Source organism: Metopolophium dirhodum, unplaced genomic scaffold (genome assembly GCF_019925205.1).
Source record: "Metopolophium dirhodum isolate CAU unplaced genomic scaffold, ASM1992520v1 scaffold1, whole genome shotgun sequence".
NCBI classification, from domain to species: domain Eukaryota; kingdom Metazoa; phylum Arthropoda; class Insecta; order Hemiptera; family Aphididae; genus Metopolophium; species Metopolophium dirhodum.
In genome coordinates, this window is record NW_026869896.1 from 1,303,989 (window position 1) to 1,331,367 (window position 27,379).

Here is a 27,379-nt window from a genome sequence, read left to right on the forward strand (position 1 = left end):
TCTACTATACAGTAGAGTGAGTTCCTAGTTTTTTCTTAACGTTATTCGTTGTTTTATAGATATCAACAACTCAAAATAGTGTTACAACACTTGAAAACAATGATAATATAGAACCTATACAATTATCAGCCATGGACAGTACAGATAAACATATAGAAGAACCGACAGATATTTACAAAGCTCCGAATACTCCTACAGTCAAAAAAACAAAAAGAAAACAAAATACTGATGAAGAGTCACATATGCTGAAAAAAGCATTTCAAATTCTAAATGAAACGTCATCGGCAACTGACTCATATTTTACTTACGGCCAGCACATTGCAAACGAGCTCCGTAAATATGATCAACGAACTTTAATTTACGTGAAAAATGCAATCAACAATGTGATTTTTGAAGCTGATTTGGGATACTACACCTATGGACATACACAAGACAACACTGCTCAAAATTTGACATCGTCTCCTCAGCCTCCAGTTCCGTCTCCTAAAACTTCTGCAGTTCCATATTATAAGTCTCCAGTCCCGTCTCCTCAAACTTCGACAGTTTCATATCCTCAGACTCCAGTTCCATCTCCTCAGTCTCTTCCAGTCAATTCTCCGCAGCTGTCAGTTCCTTCTCAGTCTCCAGTTCCGTCTCCTCAGTCTCTTCCAGTCAATTCTCCGCAGCTGTCAGTTCCTTCTCAGTCTCCAGTCCCGTCTACTCAAACTTCGACAGTTTCATATCCTCAGCCTCCAGTTGAATTTTTTCTACAATCATCTTCTGAAAATCCGGTTGACCATTCTTTTACATGGTCTATCACTGATGAAGAAAATATGTTTTCCTAAGACGAAAGTTATAAAAAGATTTAATTTTTTTTTAAATGTTATAAAAAGGATTTAATTTTTTTAAGTTTTATAAAAAATATTTAAGATTACGTTTTTTTTACGTTTTATTTGATTAATACATAGGTATTATATTATATTTTATAATATACAATTTTTATACGATTAAATATTTCAAAATTTTTTTAAGTTCAAGCGATTGCTATAGGTATACAATAAAATTTTAATTAAAACTGTGAATGATTTACTTACCTTTACCCAATCTTTCAGAGCTACACATAGTGCGTCACAAACTTCTGGAACTATTCGTGAAATTGATTGTTTTGATACTCGAAAAAGATATTGCAGGCTTGTATACGAGTCTCCAGTTGCTAAAAATCTTAGAGTTATAGCCAATCTTTCCGTTACTGAAATTGCCTCTCGGAATTGAGTGTCAATTTTCTTCACCTGTGCCTCAATTAATGATTTCAGGTGCTCAAACTCTATAGTTGTCATTCTTGTAAAATTTTTTATTGTATCTTCAATGGCTTCATGTCTCATGTCTTCCATAAGTTTCACCCCATACTGCATTCGATTTAAATACAATTTCTTCATCCACCAACGTGGTTTTCGTTTAGGCTTTTTTTTAATAATTTGATGTATCACGATGAAAGCAGCAGCAGCACGGGCACGTGAAACGTCCATGGTTGATATTGGACCACAACTGAACGGGATCGCTCGGGCGAACAGCTGGATCACCTGCCGCGCGAGGCTGCCGCGCTCTAATAAAAGTTGATACCTAAATATGGCTCTCGCGGCAAATGTCTGGTTTGCCGCGGTCGAACATGGCGCGCGCGGCAGCCGCGAGTAGTCGATACCCACCTTAAGAACGCCCAAGGAGGGAATGAAGGTTCAAATGTACAGAAAGTCCAAACGTATGGTACTATGGGGACTTTGGCTGAGTTCAGAATCGATGGCGACTGGAATGTGTACCAGGAACGTATGGAGCAATTTTTTTTGGCAAACGGAATTCCTGAAGAACGTAAGGTACCTTTACTAATAACATGCATGGGCGAACAAGCATATAAGATGCTTAAGGATCTATGTGATCCGATTAAGCCAGCTGATAGGACATATGAGCAATTATGCACAGTACTGACTAGGCAGTTTGCTAAAAAAGTATTAGTTTATAGAAAAAGAGAGGAATTTTACAATATAAGACAGAATTCTAATGAGTCTGTAACAGAGTGGTATGCAAAAATGAAGAATTTTGCAGCACAATGTAGTTTTGGAACAAATTTGATTCCGGTACTGAAAGATAAGTTCACTACGGTGATGAAGGACGGTCCGATAAAAGATCGTTTGTATGAAGAAGAAACGACCAAGGAATTAAATGATCTTGTTGAAATTGCAATGAAGAAAGAAGCTGCAATCAAAACAACGAACATTGAAGTACATTCGATTGGGAAAAGCAAGGAAGGAGTTAAGAAGAAAAATAGTTATGGTCCACCGAAAAAACAATCAACAGCGATGGGAGGTGAGAAGACTTCGAAGAAAAACTATGATAAGGCTTGTTATGTATGTGGTCTTACAAATCACAAATTTGCAGAATGTAAGTATAAACAATATAAATGTAAAAATTGTAATACAGTAGGGCATTTGGCAAAAGTGTGTAAAACAGTTAAAAATCATTTTATTGAAGTGGAGGAAAATGAAGTAATGGAAATGTTTCAAGTTGAGGTTAAAAGTGAAAATAACTGCGGGCTAAGTCCTGTAATGATAATGGTAAAAGTTTAAAATGCATTAATTGAAATGGAAGTTGATTCAGGTGCAGGAATTTCAATATTACCTGAAGAAATTGTAAAAGAGAAGTTACCTCATATATACATTCATCCTACTATTTTAAAGCTAAGAACTTATGATGGGTCAATTATTAAACCAACGGGAGAGATTGAAGTTAAACTAATGTATGGTGAAAGAGAACTATATTGTAAATTATTAGTAGTTAAAAAAGGACATAGAGCTCTGGTAGGCAGAATGAACAAATTAGGAATAACGATTAGAGGTGTTTCAAAAATTGAAGTAGAAAGCACAAATAAGAATAATAAGTTAGAATTGTTAATAAATGAATTTGAAGAATTGTTTGAGGAAAAAATTGGTAAATATAAATATGAAAAAGTGACGTTAAAAGTTAAAGAGGAATGTACACCTATATTTTGTAAACCGAGACCAATACCTTTTGCTTTTAACAAAAAAGTTGAGGGTGAGTTGGATAGATTAGAAAGAGAAGACATAATACAGAAAGTTGAGACCAGTGAATGGGGTACTCCGCTTGTACCGGTTATTAAACCAGATGGATCTATTCGTTTATGTGCAGATTATAAAACTACTGTTAATAAATATTTGGTAGATATTAACCACCCATTACCAAGAGTAGAAGAGGTATTTGTGGCGTTACAAGGAGGTAAAACATTCTCTAAATTAGATTTTTTGAATGCTTATAACCAATTAGAATTATGTGAAAGTACACAAAAACTATTAGCTTGGAGTACAAGTAAAGGTATTTATATAGTTAAAAGATTACCTTTCGGTACCAAACCAGCTTGTTCAAAATTTCAGAGTGTTATTGAAAAAGTGTTGTTAAGAACAAAGGGTGTTAAAAACTTTTTAGATGACATAATTGTGACTGGTAGTAATGAAAAGGAGCACTTAGATAACCTAAGAGAAGTGTTTAAAAAGTTGCAAAATGCTGGGTTTAGATTAAACAAAAAAAAATGTAGTTTTTTTCAACCAAAAATAAATTACCTAGGACACATAATTGGATTAGAAGGTATTGAAAGGGATAAAAATAAAGTTAAAGCAATGCTTAATGCAGTAGAACCTAAGAGTGTCACTGAAGTAAAAGCATTTACAGGCATGGTAACCTACTATGCTAAATGTATACCAAATTTATCAACTTTATTGGGTCCTATTTACAATTTATTAAAAAAAGAAGTGAAATTTATATGGACAAATGAATGTAGAAAGGCATTTAATAAGACAAAGCAAGCAATGGCATCAGAATCATTATTGGTTCATTACAATCCAGAGTTAAGTGTTGTATTGTCTTGCGATGCGTCGGAGTATGGTATAGGAGCAGTGTTAATGCATATGTTTGAAAATGGAGAAAAGCGACCGGTGGGGTATGCATCAAGAATCCTAACCGTGGCTGAAAAAAAATACTCAGTAATACAAAAAGAAGCTTTGGCGGTTTTCTGGGGTGTAAAGAAATTTTCTCAATATCTCTTGGGCAGAAAATTTTTCTTAGAGACTGACCATAAACCTCTATTAGCTTTGTATGGCGAAAATAAAGGTATTCCTGTTATGGCCTCTGGGAGAATTCAAAGATGGGCATTATATTTATCTGAGTTTGATTATCAAGTATTACATATTAAAGGTAATGATAATAAAGTGGCAGATGGACTTTCGAGATTACCTGATGAAGAGGAGGTACAAACGCAAATAAATGAAGCTGACTATGTTGATTTTATGGAAAATACTATGCCTATTGATTATGAGATACTTAGAGTGGAAACTAAAAAAGATAATGAATTTAGTTTAGTTGTTAAATATTTGAATGAAGGTTGGCCGATTAAAGTAAGGGAGGAACTGAAACCGTATGCAATTAGAAAGGAAGAAATTTGTGTAGATAAAGATATATTAATGTGGGGTTACAGAATTTTAATTCCTAAAAGTCTGAGGAAGGATTTATTGAAAGAAGTACATTCAACACACATGGGTATGTCCAAAATGAAGACATTATGTAGATCATACATGTGGTGGCCTGGATTAGATAAAGATATAGAAAATTGGGTGCAGAGTTGTGATGCTTGTTTACAAAGTAGATCAGAACCAATTTTAGCTGAACCAAAAAAGTGGGAGGAAGCGAGTTGTCCAATGGATAGAGTACACATAGATTTTCTATATTTACAAGGAAAAAATTATTTAATAATGACAGATATATTTACAAAATGGCCAGAAGTAGCGGAAATGAAAATAATGAATAGTTGTTCAGTTATTGAAAAATTAAGGGAAATATTTGCCAGGTTTGGATTACCAAACAAAATTGTGTCAGACAATGGACCGCAATTTAGATCAGAAGAGTTTATACAATTTTGTAAAAATAATATGATCAGATTTGTGACGTCCCCTCCTTATCATCCAGCTACGAATGGATCGGCTGAAAATGCTGTTAAGTCTTTAAAAAATGGTATATTAAAGGCGGTTAAAGATAAAAAGAATAAAAATGTTTCGTTAAATACACTAATCCAAAGATATCTGTTAGTATATAGGAATACACCACACTGGATAACGGGTGAGTCACCAAGTTATAGAATGTTTTGAAGGAAAATTAAAACTAGATTAGATAAATTATGCATTCCTAAAGAAAAAAATAAGTACATAAAAAGATTTAGAAAAGTATATTTTAAAGAAGGGGACATAGTTTATGCTAGAGATTATTCAAACCCAAATAAAAAAGAGTAGAAGAAAGGAACAATCGAGGAAGTTTTAGGTGAGAGAATATATATAGTGAGATTGGAAAAAGAAAATGTGATTTGGAGAAGGCACATTGACCAACTAATGGAAGTGGGTAAGGTTAAGGAAAATGGCATGGAAACAGTAGAAAAGGAGAAAGGAGAAGAACAAACGGTATTGAAGGAAAAGGAAATTATTAAAGCAAAAGAAGAAACTATTGATAAAAAAAAATATTGAAATAGAAGGAAGTGAAATAAATGAAAAAGTTAAAGAGAATATAAATGTAAGTTTAGGAGAGGAAGTAGAAGTCTCTGTACCTAAGAGATCTAAAAGTAAAAGGAAAAAACCAGATAGGTTGAACATATAATTATTTAGGTTAAGATGATTTTGTTAATTGTTAATTTTGTTAAATTATTTTGTATAATGTAAAAAATTTGTTATGTATTAATTATGTATTGATGTATTATGTTATAACTAGGGATAAGGATTGTGATAACGTGATATGATTAAGTATATGATAACATAACCTAACCTAATATATATTGTAAGTGTATTGTATGTGTTGAGCAAGCGACTAACCATGTGCGCTCTCAACTCTAATGTTATAAAAAGTTAAATAAAGTAAAGTGTTTATAAAATAATACTGTCTTATTATTCCTAATGTACATAATTATTTATTACTGATTATGATGATTTGTGATATTAATAAATGTAACTATACATATAGGATTTGAGTAACAACTATATAATCATTAACCAATAATTAATATTTTGACATATATTTTGTATAGTAACAACTATAGAAATAAAGACTAGCTAATCCTGTTCATTAAATTAAAGGTATTTAATGAAATAACAATCTAATATAATAGTGTGCAATTAGTCTTATTATCATGATGTGTTAACATAGGTAGCAAAAACATAAACTTACAAATATTTGACGATAAAACTCTTGCTCTATAGTAATCAAATTCAAATTTATTTGGCTTTACTTTGCCATCTCTTAATTTAGCAGCATGATAGTTGTTTTTTGGCCATGCACACACTTCTTTGTCAATCCAATAAGTAGGAACAACCTCCACACTATTGTCATCATAGAAATGAACGACACTCCACATATTAAAGCTAATCTAAAATTACAGACGTTTAAATACATATTGTTTATACTAAATACAACATTATTATAGTAATACTAATGTTACTTATTACATTTATTTAAGACAGTATAATTATCTAATTCTGTTCATTTAATATGATTTATAATATTAATTATCAAAATGTATAATTGGCAAAGCTACAGTAAACCCTTCATCAGAAGTTGAAACAATATATTTAGTAGTTAAATTACAAATATTCTAAATATAATAAAATTTGTTTAGAAAAGTTTTTGACTTTGTAAATCCCTAATGTAGAACTATTTATTGGGTGTTCAAAAACATTTTCAAGTGTTTCAAATTTTCTTCCCATTACTATTTCTGTTCTTAAATTCTTACTATAACAAATATTTATAATTTTAATAATACTTAATACTCCATCAATATTTACACCAGCATACGAATCAGCATCATTGTGGATTTTTATTTTAAATTTTTCCAAAACTAAAATTTTAAACCATGCATATGATTCTGTCTCATCAACTAATGGACCTTCTTTGTGTGGCATTTCAAATTGTGGTTCATAACTTAAATTGTTGGTATTTTTATTATGACCCAAGACTTTTATGCTTTGTTCATGATACCTCTTTACAACCTGTTTGAGGGGTTTTTCGTGCTTGCGAACCATTTTTTTAAGCTGACCTATGTAGTTCTCAAACATAAAACAACTAACTTTATCGAGACCGCCAAACTTTTCAAAATCATCATATAAATGTATAAGTCCATGTACGTTATGGAATATGAAGTGATTCCCATACAAAGATCCAAATTCTCTAACAAAATCATTTAATTATGATTTTGCAAATGTTGCTAAATGATTATAATTAGGGCTCAAAAATATTATCATAGCCACATGTAAATATAAAAAATTATCATAAATCTTTTTAGGTATAACGGAATGAAGTACAATAATTCCGGGGTATAATAAAAACTGTCTAAATTCAGTTGCCTTCCAACGTGATAGATCATCCAACATTCTATTAGGTTTACGACTAAATTCATTAGGTATATCTTTTTTTACTAATAAGAGTCTACATGATATTGTTTTAATAACATTAGTTGGTAATTTTTGTGAATTAACATTTACTCTACCAATATCTCCACTCCCCTTCCATAATAGAAGTATTTTACGAACTACTCCTAAACACACCAAGTGCATATAATCAAGGGGGAAATTTTGAATTATATCAATACCGGGAATATTAATTAATTCAGTAACACTTATATGATGTTCTTCATTAATTGTATTAACAAAATCACTATGAGTTCTTTTTAAACAATTTAAATACGGAAAGCATACACGTCTCTGTAGGAATTTACCTTGTACAGTGCATCTGCTACAAGAATAAAACCCTGTATGCCCTTTTGTTTTTAATAAAAATGATTTGGCTGGTGAATCACAGCAAAATGCATCGATAGTAACTTTTTTCTTACTTGTAATATATCTATTGTTTTGATCACATACTTCAATACTTATACCATTTACAATAAGATCTTTTAATTCATCATTAAAGTTTTTCATAAAAATATTACTGTCATTACCCCAATATATTCGAATCGGAAATACTATTGAATGTGTTTGTCTAACATATCCTAATATAGGCCAGAAAGTGCTACTCGAGCTTTTAGTCAATGGTACACCATCAACTCCAACAACTAATTTAATTGTGTCACAAGAAAAATCTTTAGCTATATGTTTTTTAATACCATTTAAAATACCAAAATGGTAGTATATACCTGGTGGTGCAGTTGTAACATCCACTTTTTTGTTATAAGAAATACCTGAATAATTACTATAAACAGTCCGAGCATCAGAGGGAAAATCATTAAAGAACTTACGGTTTTCTAAAATTTTTAACAAATTAGAAAAAGTTGAATTTTGTACATTGTGATTAACGGCCCAATCGGCCAAGTCACTAGTAAATGGTTGTTGTTGAGAATCAGATTTACTTTCGGTATCATCAGCTGAAGAATCATTAGATTCTTCTAAAAAATCATAAGTATTATCTTCAACAGGGTTTAGTTCTATTATATTTAAACTAGAAGATTCATTAATCTCAGAAATGACTAAATCTGAAGTAGACTCAATACTCTCAGAAGAAGTAATATTATGAGTAATTTGTGATGGTTCATTAACTTACTGCAGGGACATTATCTATCTCAATCAATGTTCTTGTAAACATTTTTCCTCTAATTTTTCCTCTACGTTTAGTAGACTTACTAAACTTATTTTTACTTTGATACATTGTAAATACTAGTCAATTTATCTACATACCTATCCCAACAGAGTTCTACTATTTACCTTAATATTATACCCATCACCAGTATTACACAACCTCTTTAAATAATGAAATATAATATACTTATATGACGATGACGAAATATAATAGCTGGACGTCGAAACTCGAAAGGCGCGCAAAATGCAAAAATAATATTGTTGAACTGCGAACGAACGGGTATCTGCTGTGGCCTGCTGACTACCTACCGGTAGGCAGACAGTCGTGCTACGCAGTGATAAGGAACATGGGGTTTTCCTCCTTCCGCTGTTCAAAGCCAGTGTTAGTCTTAAAAAGGTATATGGAATATGTTTAATGTACAATATTATTATCGATAATGTATAGCAGCCATTATTATCATTTATGATATCGCTATGGATCGGGCCAGAACACCTTTAATATTAAGGCACGGGTCGTCAGTTCGATCTCAACGACGCGTCGGTGACAATGCCGGTCAATGTACGCGACGTAATGTAATATTCACATTATTATAACAATTAAAATAGTGTTTATTATTTAAAATTATTATTCAAGTATTATTAATAAAATATATCAATTAATTATACAGTCCACTAGTATTTCATTAGTTTTTTTTATTCAATTTGAAACTGAGCCGAAACATTGGTCCAAACGAACCGGATCGTAACGTACGCGTCAATATTATTACACGCATTGTAGTATTTTGAATTACAAGTTCACGGAAGAAGATCAGTAAAAAGCTTCAAGAAAGAAGACAGCATCAGGTGAGTGAGTCTCAATTTAACACGTATTTAAATAAGAAGTGGCCTCCTATAAGTCTTATTAATTCGTCCTTGACTCAAAATAAATCCGTTAGGGAAATTGTGCTTAAACCTATATCCAAAATATTATATCATCATAACATTATAAACGGTAGATAGTGGGTAGAGGTCGATCACAATGGCTAGCGATAATAATAAATAAGCAGCATTCGTTCTACGTCGCGGTCAGATCAAAGGGCAGCTTACACGATTTCAAACATTTCTGGATGACCCAAAGTCCAATGTTACAACGCAATTAAGATTACGGGCTGAAAAGATACGTGAAGCATGGAGCGAATTTGATGCCATACAAAATAATATCGAGATATTAGACGTTAGTAATGAACAGGTACAATATAGGTCCACATTCGAAGACTTATACTATGATTTATTGTCAAAAGTCGACGATAGATTAGAGGGAAATAACGCACTCGCGCAAGGTCGACAATTAATACAGGCTGATCAAAGTGAAAAAACAAGTCACAAATTTTCATTTGTAAAACTTCAGCCGATCGAAATTCCTACATTCACGGGAAAATTTGATGATTGGGTAACGTTTCATGACATATACTGTGCAATGATACATACAAATAATTGTTTATCAGATATCCAAAAATTTTATTATTTAAGAAATGCGTTAGAAGGCGAAGCAACTTCATTAATAAAAAATTTGGAAACTTCCTCATCGAACTATGAAAAAGCGTGGAAAATAATTACCACAAGATACAATAATACACGTATGTTAATACAAACGCATACAAAACGTATTTTTGATCTAGAGCCAATCAATAAAGAATCGGCAATCAAATTAAAACAATTAACTGATTCGATAAACGGACATATGCAAGCATTAAAAGCGCTAAACCATGACCCATACAATTGGGGTGCGTTGTTATTACATGTAATTTACACGAAACTTGATACGAACACTATCAAGCAATGGGAAATGGAAACGTCCAGAGAAGAACTACCTAGTGTAGAAATGTTAGTGGAGTTCTTAGGTAAAAGGAATCAAATGTTAGAGTCAGTCGAAAATGCTAGATTACTAACAGGCAAGCAAAACGAATCTAATTATTCACTATCAAAAATCTCAAAAGTTGGAACATCAAAGAAGGGTGCGTCAACATTTTTATCTACATACAAAATGAAATGTTACATGTGTCAACAACCACACCCAATCTACAAATGTACCATATTTCTGGCACTTGACATAGCGTCCAGAATAAAGAAGGTCGATGAATTAAAATTATGCAAAAATTGTTTAAAAAAAACAGATCATCATGTAAATTTATGTCCATCGAGAAAATGTATAAAATGTCAACAGTTGCATAATTTACTTTTACATAAGGAAACAAGTTCAGTTGACGAAAATGTCAATATATTATCAAACAATGCATCAGTATCTGCGCATACAGCAAAAGTCAACATTGATAGCGAAGTGTTGTTAGCTACGGCAATAATTAAAATATCGAGTCCCGCTGGCAGGCATTCGCATGGGCGAGTGTTGTTAGACAGCGGATCACAGAGCAATTTTATAACAAACAATTTGGTAAACAAACTCGGACTTCAGCGGGAAAAAGTAAACATTCCAATATGCGGTATCAGTGAAACGAATAATACAATAAAATATAAGGTAACAGCTGTAATCAACTCATTAAATAACTCGTACTCTACGATAATTGACCTATTAGTGTTATCGAAGATAACGGGCCCATTACTACGAACGTATATACGCAGTGTGAATGTTCCGAGTGATATGTATATGGCAGACCCGTCGTTTAATTATCCAGGTAATATTGATATACTTATCGGCGGAGACACTTATTGGGACATAATGTGCGCTGATAAAATAAAAATCAATGATGGACCATATTTACAAAAAACATTGTTCGGATGGGTAGCAGTAGGTAAAACGACGAATAATTTAAGTATGACAAGACCAAACACATGCTTGTTAGCAACTCGGAATCAATATAAAATATTAGAAGGTAAAATCGAAGCGTTCTGGAAAATGGAAGAGGTGTCGTTAAAACGTAATTTCACTGACGAAGAAAATACATGCTCCAAACATTTTATTGAGAACGTCACGAGAAATAAAGACGGTAGATTTGTGGTGAGGTTACCATTCAAGGACAATTATCGGCAGTTAGGTAACTCATATACATCAGCATTACGAAGATTCTTATCATTAGAAAAACGATTACGCAATAATACCGAGCTATATACGAAATATAAAATGTTTATGCTAGAATATGAAAACCTTAAACACATGGAGTGCGTATGCGACGCAGGCGGTGATAAACAGGTAATCGATGACAATAATTGCTTTTATCTACCACACTCGTATGTGATAAATGACCGCAGTAGAACAACAAAGCTTCGTGTTGTTTTCGACGGGTCAGCAAAAACAAGTACCGGCATATCATTAAATGATACATTAATGAATGGTCCGAAAATACAGCCTGATTTGTTAGAAATCGTCATTCGGTTTAGAACACATAGATATGCGTTCTCGGTCGATATAACAAAAATGTATCGACATGTATTAATACACAAAGAAGATCGCGATTATCAACGCATATTGTGGAGATCTGATCAAAATGATGAAATAAAAATTTATAAGTTGTGTACTGTAACATACGGTTTAGCACCTGCAGGATTTTTGGCAGTAAGTTGTGTTAACCGCGTTGCTGAGGACGCCGTCAACGTAAAATTAAAAGAAATTATAAAAAACGATTTCTGTGTAGACGATTGTCTTACCGGAGCCGATACGTTAACGGAAGCAATACAATTACGTAATGAACTGATTTCAATTATGCATAAGGCAGAATTTGAATTATCTAAATGGACAGCAAATCATAAAAACCTAATCCCGGACACAAATGAAAACGAAGCATCGTCAGTATCAATGGATAAGGAAAGTGTGAAGACCTTGGGTTTGTATTGGGAACCAAACAGTGATCATTACACTTACGTTGTTCAACCACCGAAAATAAACATTGAGGTAACCAAAAGAGATGTTATTGCTGGACTAGCAACATTATTCGACCCATTAGGTCTAGTAGGTCCAGTAATATTAGTGGGCAAAATATTACTACAAGATTTATGGCGTGAGAAAATTGAATGGGATAGTCAAATTCCACCACACATGCAATCGGTGTGGAACGGGTATATCGATTGTTTAAATGAATTAAATACTTTTAATATACCACGTTGGCTTGGATCCAATAATGATAAACAAATTGAGATACACGGGTTCGCAGATGCGTCCATGAAGGCGTATGGCGCCTGTATATACATGCGTACGTCAGATAAGGACGGTAATATTACATGTCAATTAGTGTGTGCCAAATCTCGTATTACGCCAATAAAGGTAATTTCTATTCCTAGATTAGAGCTATGCGCGGCGCTACTTTTATCACGTCTAATGTCCACAGTTATACCAGCACTTATTATAAGTGTGTCAAAAAGATATTTTTGGACAGATTCCACTGTCACCTTAGCTTGGTTAGCTGCAGATTCAGGCAGGTGGAAAACATTCGTTGCGAATCGTGTCAGTGAAATCCAAACATTAACTAATAGTTTGGAGTGGGGACATGTGAAATCGAACGACAATCCAGCTGATGTATTGTCACGAGGGTGTACGCCGAACGAATTAAAAATCAAGACGCTTTGGTGGCATGGTCCGGTATGGTTAAAAAATAATGAATTTAAACATTCAACAGCATATATAGAAGATTCCGCACATATAAATGATATCAAAAATGAAGAAAAGATTACGCCTATTATAGTGTGTACTACAAATGTGGGCGCGTCGTTTGACATTGATAAGTACTCGACGCTGAACAAATTATCGCACGTCGTTGCGTACTTATTACGATACAAAAACAACTCATTATCAAAACGTAATAATATTCCGCGAATTACCGGCCCGCTTAATACAGACGAGGTATTAACTGCAATAAAATCAATAATTAAACTACTACAGGGCACATATTTTTCCTCGGAAATTAAAGATTTAAAAAGCAAACAGTATGTGTCGTTGAGTAGTAATATATATAAATTAAACCCGTTCATAGACGATGATGGAATCGTGCGCGTGGGCGGTAGACTAACCAACGCGACACTTATTGATACAGATCAACGATTTCCAATTATTATACCTAAGGAGACAAACTTTTCGAAATTAATTATGTTACGCGAACACGAAAGGTTAATGCACGCTGGTCCTCATGCTACACTTGCAACGGTGCGATTAAAATATTGGCCACTCAACGGGCGGAAATGTGCGCGAAAAGTCGTACATCAATGCGTAAAATGTTTTAGAGCACGACCGAAAAATGTGTCACCTTTAATGGGTAATTTACCCAAATTTCGAGTCGATCGGGCAAGTAGATGTTTCGAGAATTGTGGGGTAGATTACGCAGGACCGTTTCTATTGAAATGCAGTAATCGACGAAATGCCGCAGCTCAAAAAGCATATATATGCGTGTTCGTATGTTTCGCGACGAAGGCTGTACATTTAGAACTAGTGTGTGATTTAAGCACAGATGCATTTATCGCTGCCTTAAAAAGATTCATATCCCGCCGAGGTTTATGTAAAAATATATATTCCGATAACGCCACTTGCTTCGTAGGTGCGAACAATAAATTTAACGAATTAAAACAATTAATGTCGGTGGAAGACCACAAAATACGGATTAATCAATTTATGACCAATAATGAAATGACATGGCATTTCATTCCTCCACGGGCCCCTCATTTCGGCGGACTGTGGGAGGCGGCGGTTCACAGCATTAAAAAACATTTAAATCGCAGTATAGGATCCGTAAAAATGACCTACGATGAGTTCTATACGCTAATAGTACAGATTGAAGCGTGTCTAAATTCACGACCACTTACCCCGTTATCTACTGATCCTTTTGATTTATCCGTCCTTACTCCTGGCCATTTTTTAATAGGAGACTCACTCTCAGCGTTGCCGGAACCAGAAATAAATAACTTAACCAATAATTTGTTGTCACGGTGGCAAAAGGTACAACACATTACGCATCAAATTTGGAGACGTTGGAGCTTAGAGTATCTAAGTCAACTCCAGGAACGTTCCAAATGGAATAAGCCAGATAATTCCGTTTTAAAAATTGGTTCCATGGTTTTGATAAAAGACCAAAATTTGCCCCCGTTACAATGGCACCTGGGACGCGTGAGCGAAGTATTTCCGGGCAGTGACGGCGTCGTACGAGTCGCAACGGTCAATACTCCAAGTGGGCCGAGGAAGAGAGCGGTGAGGCTATTATGCCTATTGCCAATACAAGATAACGATGAATCAAGTCAAAAAAAATAAAAAGTTGTAAAAAAAAAATGTATTATTAGGGTATTTTTCAATTAATTATTGTAATTTGTGTTTATATTATGTTGAATTAACGAATTATTTATTATGTATATTATTTTTAGTATATTATTTAACTAATAATTATAATTTTGTATTTATATTATGGTGAGTTAACGCAAACTTTATATTATTTTTAATAATCTTTTTGATTGTGGGCTAAATTTATTAGTTATTAATTTAATATGTTTTTACTTATTTTTGTTCCATTCAGAGACCGTGACCTTAATATTATTTTATTATATCATGTTGAAGACTATCCTTCAAGGTGGCCCCTATGTTTAATGTACAATATTATTATCGATAATGTATAGCAGCCATTATTATCATTTATGATATCGCTATGGATCGGGCAATAACACCTCACCTTTAATATTAAGGCACGGGTCGTCAGTTCGATCTCAACGACGCGTCGGTGACAATGCCGGTCAATGTACGCGACGTAATGTAATATTCACATTATTATAACAATTAAAATAGTGTTTATTATTTAAAATTATTATTCAAGTATTATTAATAAAATATATCAATTAATTATACAGTCCACTAGTATTTCATTAGTTTTTTTTATTCAATTTGAAACTGAGCCGAAACAGAATAGTTGTGTTGCGTATCGCATCGTACTATATAATATACATATATATATATGTTTTATGTTACTGTTGATAACTAAAAACTATATCGAATATCGATAACTATTTTATTATTATTATTTATCGTACGATATTATAAGATATTATACTAGCCGTCCGTCCGATCGTAATAAATGCGTAGCCGTTCGTCATAGACCGTATAGTGTCGTACGATAATATTTTTAGTTGTTTGTTGCGTAGTTTTGAGAGGTATGCGCTATTACTTACGACTCATAAAATAATTGTAACTTTTGTAAATTGTAATCAAACGAAAATAAAGAGATTGCATATATTAGAGATAGCTTATTATTGATATGAACTTTAGATATAGTTATCGCCAGTACCACTGCAATATTAATAAAATGTTATTAAAATAATATTACCATGTTATTCAACATTGTATATTGTGGAAATTTATTATTGATGTATTTGTTTGAATCAAATCGAATATGAACTTTTAGATATTACTAAAATATCAAATAAATAATCAAAAATATTTATCTTAAATATGATATTACTAAGATATTATAAAAATGATATGACTATAATATTAAAAATTGTATATTTAATAAATATATCATTTATGTTTTTTTTTAAACATACAAATTTGGATATTATACAATTATCCGTAAAATGTATAGATTTCAATATTGGCTTACAGTTATTATCCAAATAATTACTAGATATTTAAGTTACTAATTTAATACTACACAGATATATAAAATGCAATATAATATGAAAATGTACAAAAAATAAATATACAGTGAATATTAATGTCAACATTTTGCTGTGTGGGAAGTGTCATGATTTAGATGTATTATTTTTGAAAGTGGGACGCGTTCTAGATGTTCGTTGGGTAGCTAGCAGCAAGAAAGCTGTCAATGTTGTTTGGAGAATGTTCCCGGCTTTATGCAAACATTTTTCTGAGGCATCAGAAGATACTCATAAAGACTCTAAAGCAAGAAAAAAGTATCAAGGTTTAAAAGCAAGATTAGCTAGTCCAGAATTTTTGACCGACTTAGCCCTGATGTGTGACTGTCTTCAAGAATTAACTATTTTGTCAAAACAACTACAAGATCGTTCCACAACACTCATTATTGGTCAAAAACATATAAATAGAACAATTAGGGTATTAGTTTCTTTTAAAAATGTACCGGGGGAACATATGTCTGAAGTTTTAAAAATTGAAGATACTATGAAGTTCAAAAATATTCAGCTTTTCACCAATACAAAACTAATTAAAATTAATCAGTCAATTTCTTAGTAGTCTGATAAACAACTTAAAATCTAGATTGCTCGATAATAAACAAGATGATATGATTATTCAAGATATGCAAATAATGGATATGACCAACTGGCCAGAAAATATTGACATACGATTTGGAGAAACCGAGGTTAAACGTTTATGTAAGCGCTTTATGCTCAACCATGAAAATGCAATAAATGGAATCAGGCAACTAATTCATGATCCAACAGTTTTACCAAAAGACATTATGCCAGAATTTGATAATTTTTATAAAACATTTCCTGTTTCAACAGCGGAATGTGAAAGAGGGTTCAGTTTAATGAACAACAAATGTAGGTACTAAACTAAGAGCAAGGCTTACCATGAAGAATATTTCCAACTTAATGTTTATTAGTATTAATGGTCCTCCATTAGAAAAATGGGACCCCAAAGACTATGTGAAATCGTGGATGGTTAGTCATAGATCTGCAGAAGACACTAGAACCAAATTATGTCGACCAGCTATCGTTGCAAATAGTGAAAACAAATCAAACCTTTGGAAAATACTTTAAGCAAATTAAAAAAAAAAAATGTAAAACATTTGTCATATTAGACTATTAATTGTTAAAATAATTTTTTTGTTTTTAATTTAGTATATTGTAAAAAGATAAATAAAACTCATAGTTGGAGCGAAGCGAGAAAATTTTTTTTTGATCCTACCTGGATCCCTCCATTATATAAATCTACTTGAATAAGGCCCACTGTTTATTTTATCAATACATCACTGGGTATAGGTACTGACTTACCTATACACAGACACACAGTATAGAACGGTTTTACGACGGTTGTTATTCAAATAGGTCCGTGGTATAAACTAAGAATTAATCTAAACATTTTGAAAAAAAATTTTGTGTAATAAACAATAATATACGAATAAATGCGATTATTCATTTTTGAAAACATTATTTTCATTATTTAATAAATAGTAAAACGTAATTATTCTCGTAAGTTTAGTATCTAATAGATATAGAAATTTTAGATAGTATATATATAATTCTAAACTATATATATAAGTCTAATTGTAAACTATTAATGTTAACAATAATTTATAATTACTTAGTATACAATAACTAGGTATACAATTATTTATTATATTATATACATATATAATATATATACACCAACCTGCATTATTTTTATATTCTAAGCCAACAGCTTCATCATCAATCATCATGTTCTTCAAAGTCTAATTGATTAATTACAAACTGATCTTGGTTTTTAAGTTCTTTAAGCTCTTCGCGAATCCGTCTTTTTTTACTGGTTTGACTTAAACAGCTCATGTTTTTAATGTTAAGGCAAAATAATATATATACCTATATACTTCACTTCTCGTAATTTTAGTCCACTGTGTTGATGACTATTTTTACTATTTATATAGCTCTTTTGGACGTGCGACTGCGACTATTATAATATAATATTATTATTTATAAATTAAACTATTAAAATATTACTCAAATTGCCAAACGAATAACAATGTGATTACTTCGCGGTCTAGTTCGTGGATTTACGACTCACCACGGCTAGCGATGTCATATATGTCATATATGATGACCTATTGTTTTGGCGGGGGACGACACGTTTTGATTTGTGCGCAATAATAATACTATCTCTTCTCTCTGGCGCTTCGGGCTCTCGGCAAACATATTTTATAACAATATATATGTATATTTTATATATATTACTTAAAATCAAATATAGCTGAACCTAATTTAATGTCTTTTACTTTTAAAAACAAACAAACAACAGTCAACAGCAGTAGCGTAGTAGCTGCAGAGCTCAATCAAGGTGGGGATAGTGAGGGGCAATTTAAAAGTTGTAGGTAATACACTACAATTTTATTCAGGATATAATCGTGAACATCACCAATAAAAAATTCCAAGAACGGGCCATACACCCATGCACCGCCTCAGGTACGCCAGTGGTCAACAGGGTAATAAATAATTACTTCCTGAATTGATAATGATTACTTTAATTTTTGATATAAAACTCTAATTTTAAAAACACGAAATTAGAACCTATCGTGAATCTGACCATTTATTATTTACAAATGACGACAGTAATATAATTAAGGTTGTACTTAAATACAAACTAAAACACTCCACCGATCGCCAAATTCTGTGTAATAAAAACTCATGTCAAATTACATGTCAAAACTCAAAACCGCCACTAGTCTGTGGTACAAGACGTGAACAACTCTTCCTCCTAGCTGTTAATATATATACGTTAGTGACTAGTGTCTAAGTGTCTTTTTTTATTTTTTTATTTTTGTGTCTGTGTACACGATAAGTAGTCGAAATAATGCTTCGATTTTCAACTTCAGTATCTTGTTCGATTGGAAAGTGAATATCGTTGGTGCATTGGGGAGGTCAAAATTTAAATTCCCCAGTAGCTTTCAAAAGCGCCGGGAAAAACAAAAGAAAAATTAAGGAAAAACGGGAATTTTTACGCAAAATCTGTTTTCGAGAAAATCGATTTTGGTTTTTCGTGTAACTTTAAAACAAATGACCGTAGATACATGAATTTTTCACTGGTTGTTTATATTTGCATTTTCTATACATGATAACATTTTCAAAATATTTTGATTTATTTTGAACTGTTTTAGGGACATTTTCAGTTTCCAATTTTTTTATTTTTTTTTTTATGAATATCAATAAAAATTTATTTATTGAGTAAAAATACTTGAAAATTTAATACAAGGCTCCTAGAATATTGTTTCAAAGACAGATGAAAAATATTAAAAATCGTTGGTCACAGTTTTTTTTATAAGGATTTAAAGTTCAAAAATTGACAAAATATGGAAAAAATCACGAAAATTTGCAAATTATTTCGAGTTATAAATTCATAAAATTTTCTTTTATAAGCATTTAAAGATCGAATTTTGACAAAATTTATCAAAATCTCGAAAATTATCAATCATCATCGTAATTAATAAATTATAAAATGTTCAGTTTTTATAGCTTAAGATTGAAAATTTAAAACAAAGATTCTCATAAATAGTTCATACTGTAGCCAAAAAATCTAAAAAATATATGAACACAATTATTTTTTACAGACATTTTAAATTCAAATTTGGACAAAATTACATATTAAAAAACCTAGAATACTATTTTAGTTATTTTGTTGTGATTGTATAATATTATTCGTGGGTACTTGAAACTTCTAAAGTGTACTATTATATATCTATGATAGTACCACGGTTTGTTGTTGATGTATAACGCGTTATAAGTACCTAATGGATATTGTGATATGATTAATTTGGAATTTATTATAGGTCAATTTTTTTTTTAATACCAAAGATATGTATATGTTACTGTAAAAGACCGCAATTGGTGAATGCTGACAGTCACCGGTTAATGCCAACATACACTAAATTCATTGGTGAATGTCGACTTATTGATTAAATTTGTGACTTTAGTAAACATACACTAGTGAATGTCGACATTTATACAACGATATTGGTAAATGTTGGTAATGCCGATATTATTTAATCGCAATTATAAAACAAGTATTATACAAATTGATAATTTTGATAAAATGTTTTGTTACATACTATCTAGTACCTATGCAGCATAAAGTATTGTACAAGTTGATAATTTCGATAAAGTGTTTTATTGTCTTACCCAACTACTTTTATTATATCTAGATAACCTCCATGCTATCCTGTCTTGCTATAATTTAGTGTGGTATTGTCATTCAACGTACCTAGTTGTATATTTTTATTTTTATTTACAATTTTTTTTTTAAAAAGGAAAAAATAGCGAATTATTTTATAATAAATTTAATGATTTAAAGAAATGATAATTCTTTTTTTCTATCAGCTGAAAAATATAAATTTTTAATTAGTGAAGTGAACATTTCAAAAGATAAAGCTAATAAACAACGTAATGACTATCGACGATTAAAGCGGTATGATGTTTTGAATATACTCGGAAGTAATAAACTTATAGTCCCTTTAAAACCAGGAAAAACAAATATAAAATATTAAGCTGTAAAAATGTTGCGAACTTCAAAACAAAAGTTTCAGCCGGCTAATGTTGGAGAAACTGTCCGTATTCGAGTTCCAGATGTTGATCGTAGTAAAATGGATCCCCAAAATATTTTAGGTGTAGTATTCGATATAGTAGATAATGATTTTTATAAATTAGCTACCAAAAACGGTGTTATAAATTGATTATACACCAGAAACCAGTTTTCAGTGTGTAAAGAAAATTTAATATCAATCACTGATGTACAAAGGGATGTACAAATTTCTTTAAGGGAAGCTTCTACATCAAATTCATTGATTGGTGGGCAAGGATATACAAGATGTAACTGTAAAACAAAGTGTACTGCAAAAAAGTGTAAATGTAGAAATGTTGGCATTTTATGTAGTACACAATGTCATGACAGTTTGTCATGCTGTAATAAGTAATATTATAAAATAATCATAATTTAAATACCTAATAATTATACAAATATAATATAGTATAATATTGTTTGTCATGCTGTAATAAGTAATATTATAAGATAATCATAATTTAAATACCTAATAATTATACAAATATAATATTGTATAATATTGTTTAATAATAATAGTAATAATAATATTTTTTTTTGATTTAATTAAAGATATTATGTTGTTTCTACTTTATAACATAAAATACATTCAACTATTAACTATATGTATAGTACTTTAATAATAATATATGTGCGAATACGTATCTATGTCAACATTAACCAAAATCTTGTTGTGTATGTCAACATTGTCCAAAATCCTAACGAAAATGTCATCATCCACTAGTAAATGTCTGTATTATTTTAGTTTTTCAACATTCACCAATTCATTAGGTGTATGTTGACATTCACCAGGTGAGTGTCAGCATTCACCAATTGCGGACATTCACAGTTGTTACGTCCCAACCGACGTCGATATATACATCAACGCAGAGATAAAATACGTGATGTACTAGGTATGATGAATGTTTATTAACGTAGTACTAAAATACAATGTTATAATATAAAGATAGAATATAAACTGTGAGTGGTGTTACGACCTGACTCTGAATGTCCCTGACCGTCTGAAGAGCTCTTGTCCTGGGCTTCTATATATATGATTGTGTCCTTTGGAGTGGGTGGTTGTAGTAGTGGCTAAGCTCGGTCATGAGACAGAGTTCGGGTCTCGTATTTGGTATGCTGGTCGACTCGTATCCTGCGCAGTGGCGTGCCCAGGAAATTTCAATGGGGGGGGGATATATGTTGTAAATTTTTTAGTAAAAGTACATTTAAATTAATCATGGTTATCCAAACACAAAAATTGCTAAACATATGTATAATATGTACATTCATGCATATTGAGTATCATTCTACAATTAGAATTAATTTAAATAGCCACACACTATACACTATTGTTTAAATAAAAGGACAACATTAAACTAAAAACATTTATAACCTTTATTAAAATAATTAATATACAAAAGAAAAATAATTCTTAAAAACAACTTAGTTATTCCAAACGAAAATTTAACCTCCTAGATTTTGTACTCATCTCATCAATGACTTCATCAGTATTTATTTTAATGTCTCGATGAATGTTCATCAGAGCTAAGCCGTTTAATCTTGCTTGTCCAATAGAATTCCTTATATAAGTCTTTTAAACGATTTAATGTGGAAAATGATCGTTCACCAGTTGCGGTAGTGACTGGTAGGGTTATTAAATTTTTTAATAATTTGTGTGTGTGGAAATATCATATGGTCACATTCACTAAAAACATCAAGAGCGCTTTTTGAAACATGAATCTCATTACACTTTTCTTGCCATAAATATAATTCTCCAGTTATAACTAAGCTACTGTTATTCAAATCCTCTTGATATGTATCAATGAGGTAAGTCCAATAATGATGTTGTGAAATTCAATAGGTAAATATAAATTAACATTAGTATATACAAAATATAAACAAATTATTATTATTTTGTAATAATAAAAAAAATATTTAAGATTTAAATAGATATATAAAAGAATATTACCTTAATATTTTTGGATATTGAATCAACAACATAAAAAAAGTCTGATTTGTCAACATTTGTTGTGTTAAAATCTGTATCCATAAGTGATGTGTTTATCTAAAAATGTAATAATATTTATGTATATTTTATATAAATATAATTATATATGAGTGTTAATAATTTCTTAGTCTATAACTCATTTAAATTAACAAAATATTATGTAAACTTACTTATTATTAATAACATAATATTAAATTAAACTACATAATTGTATAATACTTTATAAACTTATTTTTTTCATAATATTATTTACATTCTTAATATTTCAATACCAACTTACCTTCTGATTAGCTTTAGGTTTCTTTGACAAAAATGACATAATCGATCCATCACGTTTTGCCATTATAAATAAAAGAACTTAAAATTGTTAAATGTCAAATACTTAAACAATAAATAAAAATGTTTGTAAGTATGTTGTATGTAGGTATAGTGTATACTATCACTGCAATTGGTATTATCACAAAGTAACAATAATAGAGTATTAGCTATTAATAGAATATCACAATTATATTATGATCTACTGAGAGATAAGAACTGGTCATTGAAGTAGCTGATAATTTATATCTGATTAGTGATTGGTAACCACTGATTTACCCATAGACCTTATATTTTTAGTATACGTGATTAGCATGATCCATCATTCTATCTTCTATCATACCATAAACAGAATTAATTATTAATTATTACTTAGAGGATTTATTGCTCATGAACATGAATACATAATCACTGATCTATAATCAGTATAATCCGTATAGTGAATGTTTATAATAGCCAATGGGAAATAATTTGTAAGCAATAACTTATTACTGATAATTTTAAAAGTAATATCCATATCCATATATAAATGTTTGTCTATGGTAATATCTAATAAGTTGAAGTTAACAAAAAAAATCCAATTGGGGGGGGGGATATAACCCCTAACCTCCCCCCCTTGGGCACGCCACTGATCCTGCGTATGGGCGTTGGCTTTCCAGGAAGGATACGTATGTGACGGCACCTTCTATAGTTTAATTGTTTTCTCTACGATTTTGCAACGACCTCCGCATGTTATACTATACTAATTGCCTTATTAGTTATAGTGTCAAATATTATTAGAAACGTGCGGCGCGCTGTACATAGTTAATATATGATTAATTAATACGTGGGTACGTAACACAGTAACATATATAATATGTCTTAAACCTAGACTGACATAAAGCGTCTCCGCTCAGAATCGTTTTTCGTATACAATGATATTATATCATTGAATTCAAATTTAATTCACGGAGTGAATTACAGTTTGTCAACAAAAATTCATACTAATGAGAAAATTAGCACAAAGTGGCCCTAATTACAGATTATCAACAAAAATTCTAGTCAGACAGATTAACTCGTAAACAAGTCAACAACTCCGATTTATGGCTAATTCATCATTATTGTACGCCGTTCTGTGCTAATATTTTTTTTAATGTTTGTACAATTGAACATCTTGCAATTTTTTTGAATAAGATATTTTTTCAAGTTGAGGCACATAATTTGGGTATTGATTTCACTTCTTTATTAAGCCCCAAATTCTATTTTTTCAACCGTGGCCCTTTTTGGCACAGAACTTTGAGATTGATTTCACATCTTTATTAACACCAAAGTTCTATCTTTTCTCCCAATCTCTTCAAATTACGCACAGAAAGCCTTCTTTACTTCTCCGAAGTAGTTTTTTTGAGGATTTCAATTATTTTTCGGAAGCACGTTGTACTGTGATATACTGAGGATTATATATATTATTATATTTAATTTTATTTGGAAATATGTTTCTTACATATTATAAATTCAAATATTAAAGACAAGCAAACATGTACTTATATACTTTATTGTAATTATTGTAAATATGCATTATAATAATACTATTGTTTATCGTATAAATATCGTGTAAATTAATCATAATATAATATATTACAGCCATAATTTAAATTTATATCAATTATATTGTTGTAAACAAGTCAACAACTCCAAAGTAGTTTTTTTGAGGATTTCAATTATTTTTCCGAAGCACGTTTTACTGTGATATCTCAGGACAATGTAATTATTTTGCTTCGAATACTAAAATGTGGGCGTTTTGGGAATTCTGGGGCCACTTTTGTATTTTCGTGATTTGGTTTTTTATTTGTACCCAGTTGGTTTTGTTCTCCCTGATCATTATGCTGTATCTGCCAGATTTAAGATTATTCTCGTAGAAAATGCAGCTGTGTAGCTTATAGGAGCGATTTTGAATTTTCAGTACAGACGTTGGCAAAGCCTTTATTTTGTAATTACAGAATATATAATCCCCAGGATTGCTATTATAGGAGTTTTTCCAACTGTAATTGATTAATCAAAACTTTGTTGGTAATTTTTGGATCAACCTGAACATTATGAGGTGTATCCTTGTTACAACTTAAACATGTAGTCCAGGTTTATTAATTGAACGTTCGAAATCCATAATTGTTTTTAACTCATACGTTATTTTCGAATCATTTTTTATGGGTACTCGCATAATGTTTGATTGAAATTCTTGGACATTTTTACAAGAACATACAATACAAAGGTTATGTAAAGTATCATATAATAATCATACGAATTTGTGACAAAAAATTATACTTATTGAAACAGCAAAATTCACAAATCGTAGTATGTTCCACGGCGTTCGCAGAGTGAATAGAATAGCCATAGAATAGAAGACTAGCTATCTGTTGTTGTGGGTGAGGTTCGCGGTACGGTAGCGGCCGGCGCGTGGCAGTTGCTACGGCGCGGCGTTGGAAGGGGAAGTTTGGGCGGCCGCATCTCGCTGTATGATGGACGAAAGAAAAAGACTCACAAAACTGCAGTTTTTAGCTCTGTCTCTCTCGCACTCTGCATTCAACCAACGCGTGCGAGTGAGAGGTCCGAGCGCCGAAACGAAACTTAATGTATAATAGTCTCGCTATCGGTTGTCGGTGTGCTGTTTCTTATCGGTGTTACTTATGCACAGAAAGGAGTCTCTAGCAAGACTCTTCGATTGAATTCGAATTTAATACCATCCATTATACAGTGACCCACTTGTAACCTACTACAGTACAGCAGAGCACCTTTTTTTTACTTGATAATAATCATAATAAGTTATTATTCGAATTCGAAAAAACCACAGCAAATTTTATAGTCTGTTTACATGTTGTCCATACGACATACATTCATAAATATCAGAGCCGATCTACGGTCATAATATGAGGGGGGGGCATATTATATATTCTTGATGAGACCATTTTATGCAAAACAATTTTTTTTAGCGAGAAGCTAATATAATAATCGTTCTACTGCGAAAGTGAGTAATTATTAAACCCGGTGCTTTTTGTTCATAAAACGGTTATTTTTAGGCATTGCGTCGTGGGCCACGGCGGTCTTATCTATTATCGCCGCGGTAGATCATCCGTTCAATTACAAGTTGTAAATTAATTGTGTCACGCTTCGAGCGACGACTATTATTATACTCATTTATGATGTGATTTGTGTTCGGGCAATATTATATTATAATATATAGGTTAGGGCTTTAAGCGATTTCCGCATATTATACCCGAGTAGCAATTTCGGTGCTGCAAATATGTTCACCAATCAGTAATTCTATGGTTCAATGCACGGTGAATTTCCGGTTCACTGCACTGTGTTTTTGGTCATTTTGAATACCGAATTTGTACATGGGTTGCACTGTGGTTTTTGAGTGCAACCGTCGGTTCAATACTCGTGTTATTGCAAAAATTAGTATACACATTAATAGTGCACTGAGAGTTCAATGTTGGGTTCAATAACAGTATTACTGCACCAAAAATATCCATAATTAATTGTGCAATGATAGTGTATTTGTCAGTTAAATTACAGTTTTATGTATCATTATATAACGATGCATTTTTCGTGTTTTGGTGTAATCAACAACCATTCCTAGCTGTAATTATATAATTCTTAATTTTTCATACAAATGTCTTAGAAATAACTATACAATTCTTACTAAATAAGTTTAATTTATTAACTTTATATATTATGTTTGACTTACTCTAACTTGGCCAGTTTTTAAAATAGAAAAAAACTTTTTATACAATAAATGTTTTAAAAAAAATACTCTACACGAACCTGCAGAAAAAACTGGGGTTACCATTTAAAAAAAAGTAAGTCGTATTGCGCATGCGCGTACCAAGTGAGCTAACATTTTTAAACTGGTCTGAAAATATGTATTTAAGTGCTCCCTATCACCTCCCGAAAACCCCATTCCAATACAATGTCACCCATCTGAGATATTCAGTGTTACCTCTTATTGTGAACACACTGTATATAGGTGAGGTTGGGTACCTGTACACACTTGAAATCTTGCTATCCCTATACATCTGCCCAAAAAGACACTTCTTGTAATTAATTTAAGTTTAAAAATGTATTTTTTTTATTACAATTGTTAATCTTAATTAACATCTTTTAAGTATGTAAACACTAATTCAAACTCATAAGTCCTTACTTCTTTAACTCCCCACC

General features: G+C 31.6%; 2 protein-coding genes across 2 annotated transcripts; both read left to right on the forward strand.

Moving 5' to 3' along the window:
- The first annotated feature begins 2,612 nt into the window (after positions 1-2,612).
- LOC132953258 (uncharacterized protein K02A2.6-like) lies at positions 2,613-5,552 on the forward strand. The gene is made up of 3 exons (XM_061025779.1): positions 2,613-3,492; positions 3,610-5,154; positions 5,386-5,552. Exons 1-3 carry the CDS (start codon positions 2,613-2,615, stop codon positions 5,550-5,552), a joined length of 2,592 nt encoding a protein of 863 aa, XP_060881762.1.
- Positions 5,553-9,119: 3,567 nt separating this feature from the next.
- LOC132953259 (uncharacterized) lies at positions 9,120-17,342 on the forward strand. The gene is made up of 6 exons (XM_061025780.1): positions 9,120-9,218; positions 9,424-9,488; positions 9,786-14,808; positions 16,345-16,712; positions 16,810-17,127; positions 17,186-17,342. Exons 1-6 carry the CDS (start codon positions 9,120-9,122, stop codon positions 17,340-17,342), a joined length of 6,030 nt encoding a protein of 2,009 aa, XP_060881763.1.
- Positions 17,343-27,379: the final 10,037 nt, after the last annotated feature.

Bases quoted from the DNA above. Each gene is read 5' to 3' on its own strand.
- LOC132953258 (XM_061025779.1), top strand. From the start codon at position 2,613: ATGGAAGTTGATTCAGGTGCAGGAATTTCAATATTACCTGAAGAAATT. The intron at 3,493-3,609 runs GTAATGAAAAGG...TAAATTACCTAG, and splicing joins TGACATAATTGTGACTGGTA to GACACATAATTGGATTAGAA. The intron at 5,155-5,385 runs GTGAGTCACCAA...GATTGGAAAAAG, and splicing joins TACACCACACTGGATAACGG to AAAATGTGATTTGGAGAAGG.
- LOC132953259 (XM_061025780.1), top strand. From the start codon at position 9,120: ATGGATCGGGCCAGAACACCTTTAATATTAAGGCACGGGTCGTCAGTT. The intron at 16,713-16,809 runs GTCTGAAGTTTT...TCAATTTCTTAG, and splicing joins AATGTACCGGGGGAACATAT to TAGTCTGATAAACAACTTAA. The intron at 17,128-17,185 runs GTACTAAACTAA...AATGTTTATTAG, and splicing joins TTAATGAACAACAAATGTAG to TATTAATGGTCCTCCATTAG.